The 20,442-nt window shown below is 34.3% G+C and overlaps 2 protein-coding genes across 5 annotated transcripts in view; one reads left to right on the top strand and one right to left on the bottom strand.

The window, feature by feature from the left end:
* Positions 1–7,432, top strand: part of LOC104106350 (callose synthase 10) — a 64,513-nt gene extending 57,081 nt beyond the window's left edge. Inside the window, exons 39-51 of the mRNA XM_009614879.4 lie at positions 1,120–1,232; positions 1,726–1,778; positions 1,858–2,034; positions 2,195–2,242; positions 2,897–3,055; positions 3,171–3,284; positions 3,366–3,454; positions 3,536–3,694; positions 4,505–4,607; positions 5,012–5,131; positions 6,019–6,069; positions 6,170–6,352; positions 6,958–7,432. Of these exons, the coding sequence (XP_009613174.1) occupies positions 1,120–1,232; positions 1,726–1,778; positions 1,858–2,034; positions 2,195–2,242; positions 2,897–3,055; positions 3,171–3,284; positions 3,366–3,454; positions 3,536–3,694; positions 4,505–4,607; positions 5,012–5,131; positions 6,019–6,069; positions 6,170–6,352; positions 6,958–7,203 (1,615 nt within the window). The 3' untranslated portion in view covers positions 7,204–7,432. The remainder of the gene's footprint in view (positions 1–1,119; positions 1,233–1,725; positions 1,779–1,857; positions 2,035–2,194; positions 2,243–2,896; positions 3,056–3,170; positions 3,285–3,365; positions 3,455–3,535; positions 3,695–4,504; positions 4,608–5,011; positions 5,132–6,018; positions 6,070–6,169; positions 6,353–6,957) is intronic.
* Positions 7,433–8,099: 667 nt separating this feature from the next.
* LOC104106348 (zinc finger CCCH domain-containing protein 67) lies at positions 8,100–15,831 on the bottom strand. 4 transcript variants are annotated; one of them, XM_009614875.4, is made up of 6 exons: positions 15,118–15,831; positions 14,627–14,716; positions 10,033–10,152; positions 9,672–9,947; positions 8,858–9,130; positions 8,100–8,639 (listed from the first exon to the last, which is right to left on the bottom strand). In XM_009614875.4, exons 1-6 carry the CDS (start codon positions 15,727–15,729, stop codon positions 8,457–8,459), a joined length of 1,554 nt encoding a protein of 517 aa, XP_009613170.1. In that variant the 5' UTR covers positions 15,730–15,831; the 3' UTR covers positions 8,100–8,456. The 4 variants fall into 4 exon arrangements, with proteins under 4 accessions (XP_009613170.1, XP_009613171.1, XP_009613172.1 ...); XM_009614876.4 differs by having other exon boundaries at positions 14,627–14,695; XM_009614877.4 differs by having other exon boundaries at positions 14,627–14,692.
* Between the last annotated feature and the right edge of the window lie 4,611 nt (positions 15,832–20,442).

Genomic DNA, 20,442 nt, shown 5'->3' with positions numbered 1-20,442 from the left:
GTCCTAACAGATACCTTGAAACTTTTTTGTGTGTACCGGTTACAATGCAGCTAAGCTGACGTGGCTAATTTTAGAATCATAAACTTTTGTTTTTTGTCGGAAGCAGTTTTGGCAGTTTTGTGTCTTGGCTGCAGCCCCACTTTTATGTTTTTGATCTTTCTGTTTTTTTTCCTTCTTTCCCTAGTTAAGGTTAGTAGTATTTCGGTCTGTTTGGATATGTGGTGATAGAGAAGCTCCATTGTCTTTTGAAACTTACTTTGTCACGCTCTTTTCACTCTTTGGTTTTCACTTTTTCTTTATCAAAATCTGCAATGAAATAGTGACAGTTCCTTGGCTACGAACTCATGTATGTGAGTGGATGTGGTAGATACATGGGAATTCAAGGGATGTACTGGGTTTCTGTGAAGTCATTCTTTCGTATCTCCTCCTTATATACATATATACACTTTTGTTTTATAATAAATACACAGATATACAGACATGCATATATTTATATATCAGTGTGGCTTCCTTATAAAAAAAATTAAATACCAGTGTGGCTTCTGTGTGATTTTATATATATATATATATATATATATATATATATATATATATATATTTCTATCTGTTTGTATTTTGGTGGTTGTAGGATTGGCTGGGTTTACCCGTTGCTATGTTTCTCTTCAACTGCAAAGATGTGTTTAGGCATCTTAGATTCGGTTAAACAAGTTTAGCCTGTGCCCTTCCTGCATTCTTTTGCATCTGGCAGAGCTTTGTTTCCCTTCTTCCTCTTTTCCTCCTCCATTAAAAAAAATGAAACATGTATGTGAAATAAAATTGGAAAAAGACCAGAACTCTTGTACTATCTGTGCTGCTGTTGCAAGGTGTTACTCATGCACTGGTTTTACAATTAAACTGCCTAAATTCATTAAGAAGCATGTGGTATGAATCTCTGGTTTATTTCCATTTCCCGTGCACTTTTTTTTTTTGACTGCTAATAAATTGTTGGAGTTAACATTTATCAAAATATATTGTTAAAGTAAATAACTGTGCCCTCCACGAGTAACCTTCTCTTGAATAAACTTGCTTCTTTGAAAACATCTGTTGGAAAAGTTTTTCATTTTCACAAGTGGCTTGCAGAGTTCGCATGCACTATGGACATCCTGATATCTTTGATCGAATCTTTCATATCACGCGGGGTGGCATTAGTAAAGCATCACGTGTTATCAACATTAGTGAAGACATCTATGCCGGTAAGTTTGAGAGACTTGATATACTCATAGTAATTCCTATTTTCCACCTTTCTCCTAATTGCTTCCTGGCTAGTTCCCATCGTTTGAGATATCTATAATCTGGATTGCAAGCACGTAGTGTTCGGTTGACATTTTTAGATCATGAAAACAAATAGAGCTACTTCACAATTTTCTCTTTTTTCCTATTGTTATTTGGTTAATTTGACTATTTCCAAGTTTGAAATTGTTATGTTCTTTCTTTTGTCTTTCCTTTTGTGAAAGCTAAAGTTAGTTACATTGCTAAGAAGGGGAAATCCCACAAGTAAAAAGTACACAAAGCACATGATACTGTACAGATGATGGCTTTCCATGAAGTTCAGCCAATAGTCTCATCGAATAGCAGTGTTTCTTTAAGCTGACAGTTCTATGCCTGTAAATGTTATGGTGTTTTTTCGTTTTTCTGAAGCATATGCTTGTCTAGCATTATATCTATGGTTTCTACCATTCTTTGCAGGTTTTAATTCCACTTTAAGGCAGGGAAATATTACCCACCATGAGTATATTCAGGTTGGTGTAGCGCTTGCTTGTGTGCTTTTGATTAGACTATTTCTTTTTATTGTCTCTAAGGCTGTGATGATGAATGTAGGTTGGAAAGGGAAGAGATGTTGGGTTAAATCAAATTGCTTTATTTGAAGGCAAGGTAGCTGGTGGAAATGGAGAGCAAGTTCTGAGCAGGGATGTGTACAGGCTTGGCCAACTTTTTGATTTCTTTAGGATGCTCTCGTTCTTCTTCACAACAGTTGGTTATTATGTTTGTACAATGGTATCAAATTTCTCTCTTTTATTCTATTATTCCTTGTTTCCCTAATTGCTTGATCCATCATACCGTCCAGGCTAGTTCATATAATTGGAGAGAAAAGTATGTATCTTTTTCCTGTTTATTGACTCTAGCTTTTTGTCATAATATTTTTTCTTTATTGCAGATGACAGTCCTTACTGTGTATATTTTCTTATACGGAAGAGCATATCTGGTAAAATGTCTCAAACTTGTTTCTTTTTCTGGTTTTCTCATAGTCTTAGTAGTTTGTCTTTGTGTATAAAACGAATTGTCTGGAGAGATGGTCAACACTGTTGTATGTTTGTGGAGTGATGTACATCGCTTTCTTGAGATGTTTAACACGATTAATCTTGCCTCTTGTTGCACTGTCCCTAGTTTTCTAACTTGATCTATTGGATCTATTTCAAGCACACATAAATCATGATAAGGCACATTTAGGGAAAAAGGATGAACTTGACAACTACTTATCACCAAGAGAGAGTTCTTTGTCTTTTCCTCTTTTTATTTTGATGGGATAAGAAACTTGCAAACAAGGTTTGGTTTGGGATGTTTGAGTTCAGGCTTCACTGTCTGATGCTGTTATATTGCTAGGAACACATAAATCTTACAAAAGATATCATTGAGAAAAAAGGATGAATAAAAGTATAAAACTGCTGTAACTTCTTGTCTTCTTCAACTTTATTCTCTTAGGAAGGTTGAGGAACTTAATACACATGTTTAGCATTTAAACCAAAACTGCAAACTGTTCAACATTATTTTATCCTTCAAATGGAATGGGTTGCCGACAGTTCTTGATTGGTCCTTCCTACCATTATGTAAGTCTCAGCAATTCTTTTATTTCAAGCAGGCTTTCTCTGGACTTGATGAAGGAATATCAAAGAGAGCTAAACTTTTGGGTAACACGGCACTAGATGCTGCTTTGAATGCTCAATTTTTTGTTCAAATAGGGATTTTCACTGCAGTTCCCATGATTATGGGTTTCATTCTTGAACTTGGGTTACTAAAGGTATGGATTCTATCTGGTGTTATCTTTATATATAATGTTGGATTTTGTCATTTTGTGTTGCTTAAATTGGTGTTTCTATTTTTTTGCTTTGCATTCACATGCACTAATTTTGCAGGCCGTCTTCAGCTTTATTACAATGCAGCTTCAGTTTTGTTCTGTCTTCTTTACCTTTTCGCTTGGGACTAGGACTCACTATTTTGGGCGCACCATCCTCCATGGTGGTGCAAAGGTATGTAGATCTTATGAACTTCACTCTGAAGGAAGTTATAATAGGCACCGGAAATAACCCATCATGTTACTTTTAAAACAGTACCGGGCGACTGGACGAGGTTTTGTTGTTCGTCACATCAAGTTTGCGGAAAACTATAGGCTTTACTCTAGAAGTCATTTTGTTAAAGCGTGAGTCCTACATCCCATTAATTTGATTTGTGGATTTTTGTCTGTTCCTAGAACTGTCATTTGATACTCTTTAATCCACAGGTTGGAAGTGGCTTTGCTTCTTATAGTATACTTGGCGTATGGTTACAGTAATGGAAGAACTACTTCATTCATCTTACTAACTCTCAGCAGTTGGTTCCTTGTTATTTCATGGCTATTTGCTCCTTACATCTTCAATCCCTCTGGATTTGAATGGCAAAAGTATGTTTGCTGTTTCTCGTATTTACTGTTCTTTATGGAGACTTCTTCTGTATGATTGCTCTCCACTGCATTCATTTTACACAACCACCATGTTAACTGTACCATGTAACTTTTCAATCTGCTTTCTGTCAAAAGAGCGGTGTTTTTGGCATCATAATAGTTATACTCCCTTCACCAACAAGGGTTGTGATGGAGTGGTAAGTACTCCTTCATCCTTAACCAGAGATCTCGGATTCGAGTCCCTGGGTATGGAGTCGCCTTTGTTAGGGAGCGTTTACTCCCAATGTGGGACTTTCCGGCGTAAATCCGGATTTAATCGGGCCCCAATGTGGGTACTGGACACCGGCTGGGAAACCTACAACAACATACCCATTATTATCCCACACCGTGGGGTAGTACTGATTAACCCATTTAGCTCTTTACATAATTTTGGTGAAGGTAGTCTGGAATGAATTATTAAATTTGAGTTGGTAAAAAGATGGTAAATTAAAATAAGATGAGTCACGTTATATTCAAAATAAGATAAAGTAGTAATATTATCTAGTAATTTGATTTTTTGGGATTGTTTGTACTTTTCACTTTAGGAAAGAGTTTATTTCTAGGATTGACTATAATATCAAGTAAATTAAAGAGAACGGAATGAGGGAGTAGTGACCAATATGTAATTATGGCAGTAATTCATTGAAACATCATGGCTGTCGTCGTTGCTTTCTGAATTCTTTTGTTCACATGTCATCCTCAAAACACAATTTGCGATGCTGTTAGTTGCTAAAAATTCCATGCTTCCCTCAATACTTCATGATTTTACAGGACTGTTGAGGACTTTGATGATTGGACCAACTGGCTGCTGTACAAGGGCGGAGTAGGTGTCAAGGGAGACGACAGCTGGGAGTCCTGGTGGGATGAAGAACAGGTCTTTTTATATATCCTTTTAAACGTGGATTTGTAACTCAAGTTATAACTTCATGAGCTCTCTTTTCGTTGTAAATTGCATTCTGGCCAGTTAAACCGTATCACCTATTTACTTGTCTCATCTGTTGATGCAGACATTAGACATTTTTAAGTTTAGATATTCCTTTCCGTCTTCGCCTTTCTCTGTAGTCCCTCTGCCTAAAAATAAAATATGAGGAAGTTTTAGTTCACCTTATCATTTCCAAGGAAGTTAAATCATTCAATTAGGAGATGTAACTGCTTAATAAAAAAATCTTCTCTAGAAATTACACACACCCCCCCCCCCCCAAACCCAAAAAAAAATTCCAAAAGAAACTGAAAGGGAGTTCTGGAAAATGCTCTAACACTAAGATTTTTATATTGCAGATTCATATCCAGACTTTGAGAGGACGGATACTAGAAACAATATTGAGTCTCAGATTTTTTGTCTTCCAGTATGGCATTGTCTATAAACTCCATTTGACTGGAAAGGACACCTCTCTTGCGGTATGTTTTCTGCATTATTTGCATAGTGAGACGGACATTAGTATTCTTTTTGTGGAAAGAGCCAATTTCTTTGTAGCACAACAGTAGGTATTACTTAATGTTAACAGCAGAATGTTGCTTATAATTGGGCTTACTTTTGTTGTTTTTTATGTGAATAAATTCAGTGTATAGCCTTGGAAAATAAAGCACATAGTTCATGGTAAACGATCTTTCTTATGCAAAAGTAATTCTAGTATTGAACTTGTATATTGTCTCGGTGCGAAAAATCCAAAGGTTGTGTGCGCTTGGGCGTGCAATTGGCTTTGTCAAATTTGTTTGTTTCCTGGATCACTTCATTTTGTTTTTGTTTCCTTTGGGGCAAAGAATAAATACTTGTATTAGGTTATCTGACTATTGAAATAGTAGGTAATGGGAGCTACCATGCTTGGAATCGTTCTCTTAATTTTAACTTTCTCTTCATCTATTTTTTACATTTCATGAGTGATAGTGAAGAACAGAAGGTATTCTACTAATTCCTTGTTCAGTTTGTCAGATAGATGGGAAACGTATAAACGAGTTTTCTATAACGGTTTGATGAATAAGTGAAAGAACTTGATATCAGTGAAAGAAGATGTAAGAACTGACCTGAGAAACTGAATTTATATGCCAAAATATTTCAGCAGGAATACTGCTTTTGACTGATATATGATGCGAGAAAACAATACTATGATACAGGAGAATGTAGCATTCCGTCGAGTTTTACCAATTTTTGAATGTTTAATATTGTTCTCGGATTTAGTGATGCTATGGTGTTACTTTGTGTTTGGATGTTGAGTTCTACTGTATGTGTTGTGTTGATTTTGTTCTCTTCTAAAGACCACACTAATTGAAATCCTTTGTTCTACTAGATATATGGCTTTTCTTGGATTGTACTGGTGGGAATTGTTATGATTTTCAAGGTATGCATCTGTCTTTGATGTTATTGGCTTACTTATGGAGTCTAATGTAACTGCAATCCCCCTTAGTTTTTTAATAATCTTGGAGTTTGTCAAATTGCAGATCTTTACCTTCAGTCCTAAAAAGTCCACCAACATCCATCTCATGCTGCGATTTTTTCAAGGAGTTACAGCTTTGGGACTTGTTGCAGCTCTTTGCCTTGTTGTGGCTCTTACTGACCTTTCTGTTCCTGATTTGTTTGCTAGTGTGCTCGCCTTTATTGCTACTGGTTGGGCCGTCCTTTGTGTAAGTTTGCTAGCTCATGGTTGCTTTTGAATTCTTTGTGCTGTTTGAAAAGCTTTTTGATTTTCTTGCGACTATTTGCACAATTTACTGCGGAGAGGATTCCTTCTTATCTTTATTTGTTTCTGTATGGTGTTAAAAAGTATCTTCTTTAGTTACTATTGGCAGGTCGGAATAGTTTGTGTCAAAATTGTTGTAGCATGCTTGAACTCATATCTGCAGTTGGGAATTCCCACTATCATACTTTTGGAATGTAAAACCATGTCTTTCGTTGCATCTGATGGCCCTTTTTAAGACTTTTCCTAGTGTATATTCGCATATGCATGTCATGGAGGTTGTAATTTCAGTTTTTGGCAGTTGCATCATACGTGAATTCATATTTCAGTCATTGCAATGCCTGGTTCCACCCCCTACCCGCCACTCTCCGTTTTTTTATCTCAAGTGTTGCCATCTTTCTATATGCTAAATTTCTTGTATACTGGCGAGGAAGTAAAACTAAACATATCCTTTGTGATTGTGACTATTTTGTAGGATAATACGCGAGTATGTTTTACATTTACAGATTCTCTTTTTGTTCCTAAAGTTGCAAATTGTAATTTTCCTTGCAGCTGGCAATCACATGGAGGAGGGTAGTGTGGAGTTTGGGTCTGTGGGAATCTGTAAAGGAATTTGCTAGAATGTATGATGCTGGGATGGGCATCATTATCTTTGCTCCAGTGGCAATATTATCGTGGTTCCCATTTGTCTCTACCTTCCAGTCTCGTATTCTCTTCAACCAAGCATTCAGTCGTGGTCTGGAGATCTCTCTCATTCTTGCTGGAAACAAGGCAAATGTTGAGCCCTCGGCGTTCTAGTTCTTATAAGAAGCTCTATAACCATGTAGAATTTGTATAGTTGAGCAGCAAATTTTAGATTGTATCATATGCCTTTTGTCTAATTCTTTCATAGTTAGGGTACTCTAAAATTGTCAGTACATTAACTAGTGTAGATATTACTTTGGCATCTGAAGGTTCCATCTGTAGTTTTGATGTGACATTTTGGCCGTTTAGCCTTGAAAATGTTATACCTGAAGATGGATCGTCATTTCCGCTGGTTTTAGTTGTTGGATTATGGAAGTCGATCTGGTTTTAGTCGTGGACTGGTAACTGAATTTATTTTGCACATGGTGAGGATGATGGCATTTTTGCTCCTTTTTTGGATTCTGACGGGGCATCCAGTAACGCCCTATCCTTCCTAGACTTCACCTGTGGGATTATACCGGGTATGTTGTTTTTAATAGTCAGCAGCTCACATTATTATAGAAAAGCTATACAGAAAGTTACTCAATGCTAATAATGTCCATACGTGTATTAAACATGTCAATTTAGAAAAATAAAAGAATTGATTCTTTTTTCCAATTTTAGCTTTATTATAATAAGTGTGAAAAGAGATTAATGTAGTGAAAATAAATCGTAATAAATTAAGATCACAGAATAAATAAGTGTAATCTAATCAGATGGTAACATTTGTTATTTACTTGTTATTTTGTTGTGGAAAGTAATAAATAATTATCTACGAAATATATAAGTAGTTTGAAATATTCTCTACGCTGGTAAATATTACATGTCCCGTTTACTTTCAAACAATTTGAAATGAGCTTCAATTATATTTTAGCCCAGAATATCCTACTCTCAAAGTTCCTTAAATATTTTGAGGAAAATGAGAAAAGAAAGGAAACCTGTGGGCACGTAGCTCCCAGGGAAAAGATATCTGAAAAAATCAACACGAAAATCTGCTCTATTCAAAGGGGAAAACATGCTAAATAACCCGATCATCCCCTTTGTTGAAATCGCAAACATCCTAGTAATAGCTATAATAGGCAGGCAGCATCAGTACCCAAATATCTTCATTTAATCTAAAACAAAACGCCCTATAAATAATTTACAGTATCCTATTTTGCTTGCGCTTGAAACATGAGAGATTATCGTGCTGTCCTTTAAGCAGATCAGAGAACTTATACTCATGTTGATGGAGTTTCAAGTCTCAAAAGATCAACCATTGACATATGGTTTGAATTCTAAACTCTAGATGAAACTGGATCCCAAAATTACTTATAAATACTGCTGTATCAGTGATCCACATCCAGTTCCCGTCCTTGCCATCCTAGAGATATCTGTGATTGCTGAGGCTGATCAAAGCCACACTCGGTAGATGAAGCAGATCCAACATAATTTTCTGGATGATCAAACTTACAAGCAGGGCCAAACTTGCATATCCCATAACGGCTGTAGAATGAGCAGACAGTTTGATCCTATAATTTTTTTTTAAAATAAAAAAGCATATGAGAAACCAAAGTATAAGCAGCATACAATGAGTAATGCACAATATACAAATAAGAGACAGCATACAGCTCAACTAGGAGGTAATTGAATCACTTATAGAGCAAGTTATTGACCTAAATGTCAAAAGCTAAAAATTCTAAGAAGAAACATTAAATAAGTTTAAGATCCAGACAGAAGAAAAACGTACAGGTCTTAGCGGCAGGCCCTTCTCATTAAGAATACTTGAGTTTGCTTTTGGTACTCGAGACTTTGGATGGTGAAATTTGCAGTTAAATTTGTATTTACAGTCTCCAGTTTTAATGAAGTAACTGCAATCAAGTTGACCGGGACGTTCAGGATATTCTTCAACCAGCAGTGGCTGTAGAGGCCGTGGATAATAATTGGTCTTGGTTGCTGGATTGTTCATAGCAAATGCTGGAGGAGTAGGTAGTCTCTTCTCTGCTGTCGGATAGACCGGGGCCTCAATCAGCAAAAACATAGAAACAAGTAAGTGCAGGCAGTAAAGGTGTCTTGCTACAAAGTCAGCAGTCAAAGCCATAGAGCTTAATAAACAATACGGAAGACCCCAAAAGTTAAGAATGTACTGTATACTTATCTATTTTATTTAGCATTTATCATACTGCCCAATAACCAGCAACTTCCTATGAGTGCCATGACATATAAACTTAAACAAGTATAGTTCTCACATGATAAGGCTAAAATATACCGGTAAATTTCCATCTCTATCTACATAAGTAGACATTAAAACCATATTATTACTAGCATGGATTGAAGTACCTGCTTCAGATGACTCCAAAAGGAGGTCAAAAGGACTAAGATGCACTAGCGACCTGATAACTCCAATTTTCAGAACACATCATTTTTTGACAAGGTAATAAAATTTTATTAAAGGCCAACAAGCACCCGCATACCAATAGTATACCAAAAAGCAGAAAACCTTACAAAACAGAGCACGCATCATAAATAACATACAACAGATATTAAGCTTCGTTATGGACTACCTGATACCCATTCCATTCGGTATTTGGAGAAGGAATGCCTTGGGTTGGCGGGTACATCATTGGTACGTAAGGAGCTGTGTCATTCAATGCTCTTGGCGAAGACCAAGAAGATGCAGCTGGATGGGAGGAAGCTTGTACGGGAACAGCTCCACCGTTGTTATATCCAGAAGAACGATCAGCTCCAGCCACAGTGGTAGGATCAGGATGATGAAACCTACAGTTGGACCCATACTTGCAAGAGCCAGTACGCATATAGTAAGGGCACTCCTTCTCCCCCTGAAATGTAGATTAGCATATATGATCCCTCAAGAGAAAAATTCTCAGATTCACAAACTTCTAAAACAGTGGAAAGAAGTAATACTGGTCGAATAGGCAGGCCAAGAAAGTTGAACTCCGCAATAGGTGAGATGGAACCCTTTTCCCTACTATGATTGAATTTACAAGCTTTTCCATACTTGCAACCCCCTGATGTCAGGTAATACTGCACAGAACAAAAAATGGAATGCAAGACATAGGTAATTAAAAGATCGAAGTTATTCGGGTATTGTACACAAACATTAATTACTTACTACACAACTAAAAATCGACAAAAAGAAATGAAGACAATTCTTTAAAGCAACATTACCAACGCTTAAAAGTCATAACTAAAGCAGTATATCATTCAGAAAATAACAAAGAAAAAGAATAATTATACCAACAACTTAATACTTTAACAGCCAGTGTTCTCATCATTGTTTCTGATAAAGCTGTTCTCATCATTGTTCTTGATAAAGTTCTTCTCGTTATTGTTAACCAATGAATCATCAATTAAAAGTCAATTTCAATCACATCATGAGGCAAAGGCTTCATATGTAGACACATCTAGATAGTCAAGGTTTTACTGGTAGCTTCTACATGACATATGGTCACATTTCCTTATACAAAAAAAAGATATACAGTCATGTTTCACTCCCATCTCAAGATATAGCCAAGACGAAATTTAAGAACAGTGCATAGAACGAAATATTAAGTTCCTGCACTTAAAAAAATTGCAGCAAAGAGAAGAATTGAGCAATATTTTTTGATTTTACGTGTATCAATTATTGCTCAGCAAAAGTACTACAATCTGAATGTTGGAATTTAAATGTTCCTCATAAAAGAAGCATTCACTCCACCATATAGTACCTTTGATTGGATATTCCTAAATATTACCTACTTAAGCAATCACTACTCTGGCAAACTTAAATAAGAATTTTTTTTCCTGTATTGAGCAAAAGCAAAAGAAACTTCATAATCGGCTCACTGCCCTGGCCATATCTACTAGCAGTGAGAAATAGGCGAGGTTAAAAATACAAAGAATATCAACAAATTCCCCTAACAAAAGAAAAGGGAATAACAAACCTCTCCAACTAAGGACAAAGGCAGGAATCTTCCTCTTAGCGTTCCAACTAAAAGACGCAGTTACAGATGGCAAAAAGTAGAAATCAACATGTTGCTTTTTAAATTTATGCTAAAGTAGATTTTGTTACTAGTTATTGATATCATGTAGCCTCTCTACCCCTCCGGAGTAGGGGTAAGGTTTGCGTACACTCTACCCTCTCCAGACCCCACTAGTGGGATTCTACTGGGTTGTTATTATTGTTATCATGTAATCCACTAACTCACTAGCAATTCTGACATCCCACAATTCTCGACGAGTTGTTGGCCAAGAAAATCATTGACCTAACAAAGTCAACGCGACCTAATGAAGCCAACAACAACAACAACAAAAAATCAAGTAATTTCCCACAACTGGGGTCTGGGGAAGGTAAGATGTACGCAGCCTTACCCCTTCCGGCAGAGAGGTTTCTGATAGACCCTCGGTTGGAGAACGAATGAAAAAAGTAATGATAACAAGCAGGAATAACAAGATAAAAATAAGATCGAAGCCAAGAAAGGAGTTAAACTCTAGATAGTAATAGCAATCTATAAAAAGATATCATACTAACACTAATGCAAGCTAACTGAGTAAGACAGAGAAACGTCTGACCACCTACTAGTCTTCTACCCTAATTTTCGGCCTTCACACCCTCCTATCTAGGGTCATGTCCTCAGTCAGCTCCATCCACTCCATATCCCGCCTAATCACCTCTGCCAAGACTTCTTAGGCCTGCCTCTATGCCTCCTGATACCCACTTAGGCTAACCTCTCGCACCTTCTAACTGGGGCTTCTGTGCTTCTCCTCTAACATGCCCGAACCATCTCAACCTCGCCTCCCGCATCTTATCCTCCACAAGGCCACTCCCATCTTATCCCGAATAGCTTTATTCCTAATCTTATCTAACCTGGTATGCTCACACATCCACCTTAACATCCTCATCTCAGCTATTTTTATCTTCTGGACATGAAAGTTCTTGACGGGCCAACACTCTGCTCCATACATCATAGTCCGTCTAACTACTACCTTGTAGAACTAACCTTTAAGTCTCAGCGGCACATTCTTATCACACAAGGCACCGAAAGCGAGCCTCCACTTCATCCATCCTACTCCGATACGGTGCGTGACATCCTCATCAATCTCCCGGTTAACTTGTATTACATATCCAAGGCACTTAAAACTTTTTCTCCTTGGGATGACCTGTGTATCAAGCCTTACACCCATGTCCGCTTCCTGGGTAACTTCACTAACTTGCACTCCAAGTACTCCGTCTTGGTCCTGCTCAGCTTGAAACCTTTAGACTCAAGAGTCTGTCTCCAAACCTCCGGTCTGTCGTCAACACCGCCTCGAGTCTCGTCAATTATAACTATATCATCCGCAAATAACATACACCACAACACCTCCCCTTGAAGCCAACAAAGTCAATTATCCCAAGTGCTAATAATCACATCGTCAGTCACCCTATAGCATGACACTAAGTAGAAGATCATGACATTACTAAGTTATGAAAAGATCATGTTGATGCTAATGACACAACGGAAGCGGGAAGTGAACCACACTAGTACTAAAATCAATCACAAGGGAAAGGCATTTTCAGATGAGATATCTTGACCTCTAGTACTTCCTCAAGTTTAAAGGAAGTGCCTTCTTTGAAAATGCTTATAGTCTTCCATTGGACTTTCTTTCTGGATATTTACCAGAATAGAGGACTACACACATTTAATAGTCTTCCATCGGACTCATAGGTCTAGAACCCTTGACAATCGGTCTTCTTCAATTGATCACGATAATGGACTCATTGAGACTCCTCTCGAGTTTGTAGATAGGATATAATTTAGTTTAGCTCATTGACAATGTTCCCATTCATTCTGTTATAAAATACATAAAAGAATGTTGTTGTGAAGCCATCCCCACATGAGGCTTTGTCTCCCACACAACTTATGACTGCCTGACAGTCTCCCATAATCTTCGACCAAAACTTCGTCCCCAACCACATCTCTTCCTACGTCACTAAAATCAATCCCATGTAATCTTTCCCTCCAAACCACATCATCCTTCCCTTAATAGCCCCTCCTACCTCCCCTTTGAACTCTTATCCTTCCCCCGCCCCCCAAAAACCCCTCTCCCCCATTGTATTCACAAATTTACCATCCAGTCAACAATAGCAAACTGGTGAAAGAATTCTGTTATTATCTTCTTTTTCAACAGTAACACCCTTGATTCTTGTCTGCAACTGATCACTTGAGTAATCATCATATTAGCAAGTTCTCCTTGCCCCTCTACTTCTCTCCTTACAAACTCTTCCTTTTCTTTTTAACTCTCCAATTCTGTTCATCAACTCCCTCAACTTCACTTTTAACTCTTTCAAACACCTCTCTAGACCAAATTCTTAAATAGTTCTCAAGTAGCTTAAAGGAGGAAGGAATCTCTTGGACATGGCATTCTGTTCTCCAATTCCAGCTAGCTCCCTGAAGTTGTTTGCAACTCCATGTTTTAATCTCATTACTCTGCTAGAACCTATCAAGTATCAATATAGAATTCCACAAGAAGTGGAACTTGGATAACACAAAGGAACATTTTTCCAAACAATTGAATATCAGAAATGTGTCAACTTTCAATGTTTATCTTCACTCACCAAATATTCACTGAGTGAACATTGGTCTCAGATTCCTTTGTTTTCCAATTAATTGAATTAAGGATAAAATGGCAAGTATTCAACCTTTATGATTAATGGCATTGTGCCCCTTGATTGTTTTTGCATAACAATGTTGTTTGGACCAAATCAACTGGACCTCGACTAATCCTTTGGGAAACCCATTAAAACCCACAAACATCCATGTAGTGTAAGCATACCCACCAAAACTAGAATAGAATGATTCACAAGAGTGTAGTAGTTGGGATTCGAGGTTCGGATCCCATGTTATTACTCCTATGCCTCAACCATTACATACAACCATCCATACATCTTGCACTATATTATCTCCCTCTTTTTGTTAAGTTAAATTATCCCCCTCTTATGTGTTGCTACATCATTTTCGCCACAAAAAAAGTTCTTGAATACTTTAACCAAGTTTCAAAACAATGGAAAGGAAACCACAAAGAAGGAGAAGCTATGAATCAATTCTAATAAACAAACAGAGAGAACTTCACTAGAGTCATTCTCCATTTGATACCATAATGCTAATTAATTAAATATTTCGTGCTGTAATATACATTGTTATCTAAAGCAATTGCATTGCACTTATACAATTTAACTAGATTTGGCATCATTAAAGTGAGGCTTTGAATTTATATATGTTAACCCTAATCATGGGGTATGCACTATAGCTGATCTAAGCCAAAATATTTTACTAACTCAACTATGGACAGGACAGGTCATATAAGTCATGCTGCCAAATATCAAAAGTAACAGCAGGACCATGCCGACTACCCAGGTCTAGTGTTTAAATTTATGGTATGTGCCCTCAATCAAATCAAATTATTCATAAAAGAGCAAGCACAGTATAACCAAAGATTTGCCTTTTCTGGCCTGATTGCTAGCAAAGATAAATTCCACAACCTTGCATTCAATCTGCCCTGGCCTTTCCTGGCTTTCTTCCCTTTGCTTTCCCTTCTCCTTTGTCCCCTGCTGAAGAATTGACAAAAGAGGCTAACATAGTAAACATCAGCAAAATTTTACTTTAGAACCAAATATACAAACAACAAATGCAATAAAGACCACACCAGGATTCAAGCAACCTCCTTAAAACCGATGAATTACAATCCTAATCATTCATTAGCAAAAATGTCAACATAAAAGCATTACTTTGATCAGCAAGTGTCAGTAATATAGTAAAACCTAGCAATCAGTTAACTCCTACCTCCAAAACAACAAAGATATATTATACCATTATGCACGGGCACTAAGATTCATCCACACCATACCCCTTACAATTGCAAACAATCAATAAATTCACTCGATCAACCAAAAAATGAATGAGCGTAGCAAATTACTTGTAAATATTTTTTTAAAAAAAGTAGTATCAACTCCGAATCCATCAAAAAATTTACCTGGTATTTTCTTCTGGAAGGGTGATTAAACTTGCAATTGGATCCAAATTTACACACGCCTGTTTTCATAAAATAAGGACAAACCTGAGCATCAGGTCTTAAAGGGTAACTACACTTCCTCTTAATCCTATTATTTGCATTAAACCCTCCTCCTTCCTTAGAATCCCCTTCATAGCCATTCTCTTTTTCCCCATCATTCTCATTGTCATTCCCATTAACACTTCCGCTCCTATTTTCGTCATCATAATGATAATCACCATATTCGCCAACATCTCCCCATCCCTCATCATTCCCTTCAACATTTTCAACCTCGTTTTCATTGATTTTTCCATTTTCTTCAGGATCAAGGTGGTGAAGATCTTCTTTTTCTCTCTCTTTATCTAAGGCCTGGTTCAAAACCAGATCACGAAGCTCTTCGCATATGATTTGCATCGCCATCTCATCCTCATCGTCATTTTCGTTTGGTTGATTTTCATTAGGGTTTTCGATATTGAGATCGGAAGGTAACAACGACGCTTGGGGAGTTTGGGACTCAAACCCTAACTCCTCTTGAGTGTGTTTTGGGGATTGATTTTGATTTTGAAATTGTTGTTGTTCAATTGCTTCTTCCATTGTAGTTTCCTCTACATCTCAATCAGTAAAAACCCTAATTTGAGCAAATTCAGTAAAGTGATGTGTGCTGAAGGGGACAATGAGTCAAAATAAATAGCGATTGGGACCACTGCCATTAGTACTTCACGCATTTATACTCTTTTCGTTTTCTTTTTTCAGTTTTTTATACCTTTTTTCCTTTTCTTTCTTCTTCTTTTTCCCTTTTACATTTCCTTTTTGCATGGTTGGAATAGAAATGTTAAAAGAAAATATTTTATGCCTGAATCATATAGTTTTTTTTGTTACGATGATGGTGTTCGAGACAGTTTATTGCATGTTGATTATTATACTAAGTAACTGTTAATTTCCGATTGTTAGGTATTAACTAACTCTAATTACAAAAATTTTGGCGACGAATATTCGAATTATATACTTATTATACCGAGTACCTATTAACTTTAATATATATTTCTCATTGGAATTTATCGGTTAAAATCCACCGTCTATTTTCTTACATAAATAAATGCTACTATACTAGTATTAAAAGTTCTTTTTAAGAAGAAAAGAAAAAAGGAACATAGGCTTTTCTTATTTTTTGATAAAGAAAAGAGTTTGGCTTTTTAATTTAAAAAAACTATTTTTCAGTGTCTTAAAGCTCTTCTAATTTTTGTTCACTTGTAATAATAGCAATTTGTTCTTTCACTTCTAATCTTTCCTCCACTTTATTAGAGTTTAAATTTTAAAATACAGGCTGATATGGATTTTAAGTTACGAATTCAACAGAACCAAGCAACATTGCTCATACATTTTATATATAGTTTTATTGTGTGATATATATATATATATATATATTAAAAATTTATTAAATGATTATAAATAATTATATAATATTATAAAAATAATTGATATCTTCCAAATAAGAAATTTTGTTATATATATATATATATATATATATATATATATATATATTAAAAATATCACTAAATATATATATAAAAATTAAATTCACGATTCAATTGCTAATATTCAAACTTATATAGGTCAAATCTCGAATCCTTTAAATATTTGTGACGGTATTAGTTAAATAAAGATATAGGTAACAATATGAGAAGATGTAATTGTAAAGTGTTTGTTTAATGAGCACTTTACCAATCCCTTATTGAAGAACTTTAACGCATTTATTGTGTGTACAGAAGTTTGTCAAAAGAAATTGAGCGTTCATTCATTGCACTTATACTGTTCTTTTCGTTGGGTTAAAAAGTTTGAGCCTTTTTTACATTCTAAGATTCAATGAGACGGCTCAACTTATTTTGCACTCACGTGAATTTTGTACAAATGTATGTTAAAATAATTTCGGATATATATATTGCACTTATCCATATTTTTGTTAGGAGGAAAAAATACAAGACTTTTTTTAGTGAACTTTTTTTATATATATTTTGTAAAATTCAATGAAACGTCTAATACTTGGACTTATTTGACGTGTCAAATTTTCATTTGCTAGCGACCAATTTCTTCTGTCGAAAATTTTACTCAATTGACATCCAGAGTTTTTTATTCTATGTTTGCTTATTCCATGTTTACTGTAGCTCAGAAATGTTGTCCTCATTCTGCATACTAAAGAAACTATTTATATTGCTGGAAAAAAAATGTAATTATTCGTGTTCATTGGTATATTAAAGACCAAAGTACACCTACCATTTGGGACCATTTGGATTTTTTCTCGCGTATAAAAAGTCAAAGATACTTTTTCATCTATTATAAGTAGTTAAGAACATTTTTTAGAATTTCCTCATCTTAAATGATACCAAATGATTGAAAGAAATTTCTCTTTGAGAAGGTTTACTCCGACTATTCAGGGAAATTTCAATTTCACCATGTCCATGTCGAAGATAACGTTGCAATCGTTACACACATTTATGTATATCGGTACTTAAGATATCATTTTTAATGCTCGACACCGATCTTTATATTAGAGTAATATGAAATTTTACATGAAAATCAATAAGTTTTAAGTTTCTCAAATAAGTGATAATTTTTCTTTTGAGAAACAGGATTCTTATAGTAATACTAACTTGGTTCCAAAATATTACACACCATTGAAATGTTCCGTAGGACATTTTAATTTCCATTAGTACCAACTTCTTCTTCTTGTTGTTATTGTATAGTAGCTAGCATATTACAAACACTAAAAGAAAGATACTTAACAAAGTGATAGCTTAAGTTGTCTAAATCTCTTCCTTATCTGCTGCTTTGTAAAATCTTACCACACCCACGCCAAAGCTTTTTTGTACCAAATCTATATATTCTATATATATATATATATATTAAAGGAATAAAGTTACCATATATATTTGGCATTGTGGTTAAGCCAGTGGCAAGCTAATAAATGCTAATAGTATATGGTAACTTTATTCTATATTTGACTATGTTAGTCAAATAGAAATACAAGATTGCGTGTGTGTGTATATATATAAAATGAATTTGAATTAAAGGATAATTTTGAATTTATAGATAAAGTTTTTAAATTTGAATTAAAATAAAAAAGAAATTTATCTTTTGTTGTCATGTTATTATACTTAATTCGGTTAATGATCATATACAATCATGTTAGGAACTGTTGTTATCTTTTTTAATTATTTAAATACTATTTCGCCTCTGGCAAAAAAGAAAAAAAACTACTCCATATAACTATAGAATCCTTTCACTTTTAAAACCCTATAATTATAGTTCTTTAAAATACTATAGCTAGATTTGAATAAAGCGAATTTCTTTTAAAATAAATGTAATATATAAGGTACGCGTCTATGTTTATCCAGATAACAAAAAAATGGTTTAAAAATCGAATTAAAGTTTATTTACATATATAATGAAGTAAACTTACATGGTGGAGAAAGAAACAACACAAAAATCAGTAAATATTCAAAAAAAAGTTTTTTTTTTCTTTTTGAAGAATGTCTGTTTGAAGAGTCAATTTATATAAATGAACATCAAACAAATAACAAAACTTTGGCTATACAATTGCTATCATTAATTTTAATTTAGCACCTTTTAGGAATTGAAAGGTTTAAGCTGAAACGGCCTCTTCATTTAACTGCAGTCAAGCTAACATTGCAAGGGTATAATATTTTTTTCGTTGAAGAATATTAGTTTTGAATCATTAGATTACGTGAAAGTTTTTTTTCTCAAGTTCAACAAGAGGGATATTGGTTTATAATTGATAGTTTCTATAGCGATTTTCAAGTGTAATAAAAAGTATAGTTTAAAAAAAATTGGCATGACATGATATTTTTTTTAAAAATGCAAACAAATTATTTTGAAATGGGATTATTTTTTAGAATATAATGTAATTTTAAAAATAAAAAGATAAGATATTTTTGAATTTTAGTAGAGAGTTTTTAAAATTATTATAATAGAAGTCATATCATGGATAAAATCAAGAAACCGAAATCTTATGGAATATTTACATAAATATCCGGCCAGATTTATTGTTTACTTTTTATAGCTAATATACATAGATGATATACCGACAACACGCGATTATACTTATATTATATATAAATTATATATAAAATTACACATCCTTTATTTTTTTTTGTTTGCACTTATTTAGGTTGATTAGATAAGGCCAAATGAAAAATATGAAAGAATTTCAACCAAAGACTAAGAATATAAATAAAGTTCTTATGTAGACAATTTCAATCAAAACTCATCCTTTTATAGCGAAATAAATTAACTTTTTGCAAACAAAGAAAGAAAGACATAAAAAACAAGATAAAAGAAAATAAATATAGAAAACAAATGTATGAAAAATTTAGAAACCAGAAATAAGAGATGACAGCGAATTTCTTCTTCTATTTCACCTTTGTTGAGCATACAAAATTTGGAAGCTGATCTCATTGATTTTAAATATTTTTTTCAACTCAAATACATAGATTATAAGATAAGGATATCTTAGAATATTTTTTTTAATTTACATGATGTGTCATTATTAAAAAATCACTATTACTAACAAACTGATATGATATTCGAATCTGAATTTAAATGCAATTTGAGTAGTTTGCATTGAGGTTAAGCTAAGTATGGTGTCGAAAAAAAATTACTTGGCATTTTTAAAATAATATATGCAATGTTATATAATAACAATCAACTAATTTAACATTTAATGATTCAAAGAACAAAAAATCTGTATATATAGGGTATTCAAAATTTAATATCTGTGGCTAGAGATATCGATAAACTCAAAATGGAGTCATACTGAAATAAAGTTTCACTGACTAAAGAATCATTTAAATTTTTAGATAACTGTTTAAAGTAAATTTTAAATTAAGGATAATACTTTACTTACATCATTATAAAGATAATCATTATTGAAATATATATAAAGTTTTAGAAAGTGGAATTTCAAAATATAAATATTTTTTAAAAGATAACAACATACCAAATAAGAGTTTAAGTCATAGTAAAAGTACCAAAGAATCATTCATATTGTGTCAACCTTTGTGCTTTGCCATAAATACGAGTTATTATTTCGCTTTGTGGCAATTTTTAGGTTCCAATGACACTAATGAGAATGACGCAAAAATAAAATTGTTACTACGAGATTTGAAAAAATATTTGTCTTTTTTCATATAATGTTTCTTAATTAATATATAAGGGTTATCTATAATTATCTAGAAAGTTTAAATTTTAAGGTTATTTATATATAATTCAAATAACTCAGATATTTAACAT

Source organism: Nicotiana tomentosiformis, chromosome 3 (genome assembly GCF_000390325.3).
Source record: "Nicotiana tomentosiformis chromosome 3, ASM39032v3, whole genome shotgun sequence".
NCBI classification, from domain to species: domain Eukaryota; kingdom Viridiplantae; phylum Streptophyta; class Magnoliopsida; order Solanales; family Solanaceae; genus Nicotiana; species Nicotiana tomentosiformis.
The sequence above is the reverse complement of the archived record's forward strand: the minus strand, read 5'-3'. Positions and strand labels throughout refer to the sequence as shown.

Coding starts and splice junctions, on each gene's coding strand:
- LOC104106348 (XM_009614875.4), bottom strand. CDS start 15,729: ATGGAAGAAGCAATTGAACAACAACAATTTCAAAATCAAAATCAATCC. Junction 14,717..15,117: donor CTTCCAGAAGAAAATACCAG/GTAAATTTTTTG, acceptor TTACTATGTTAG/CCTCTTTTGTCAATTCTTCA. Junction 9,948..10,032: donor TTGGCCTGCCTATTCGACCA/GTATTACTTCTT, acceptor TCTACATTTCAG/GGGGAGAAGGAGTGCCCTTA.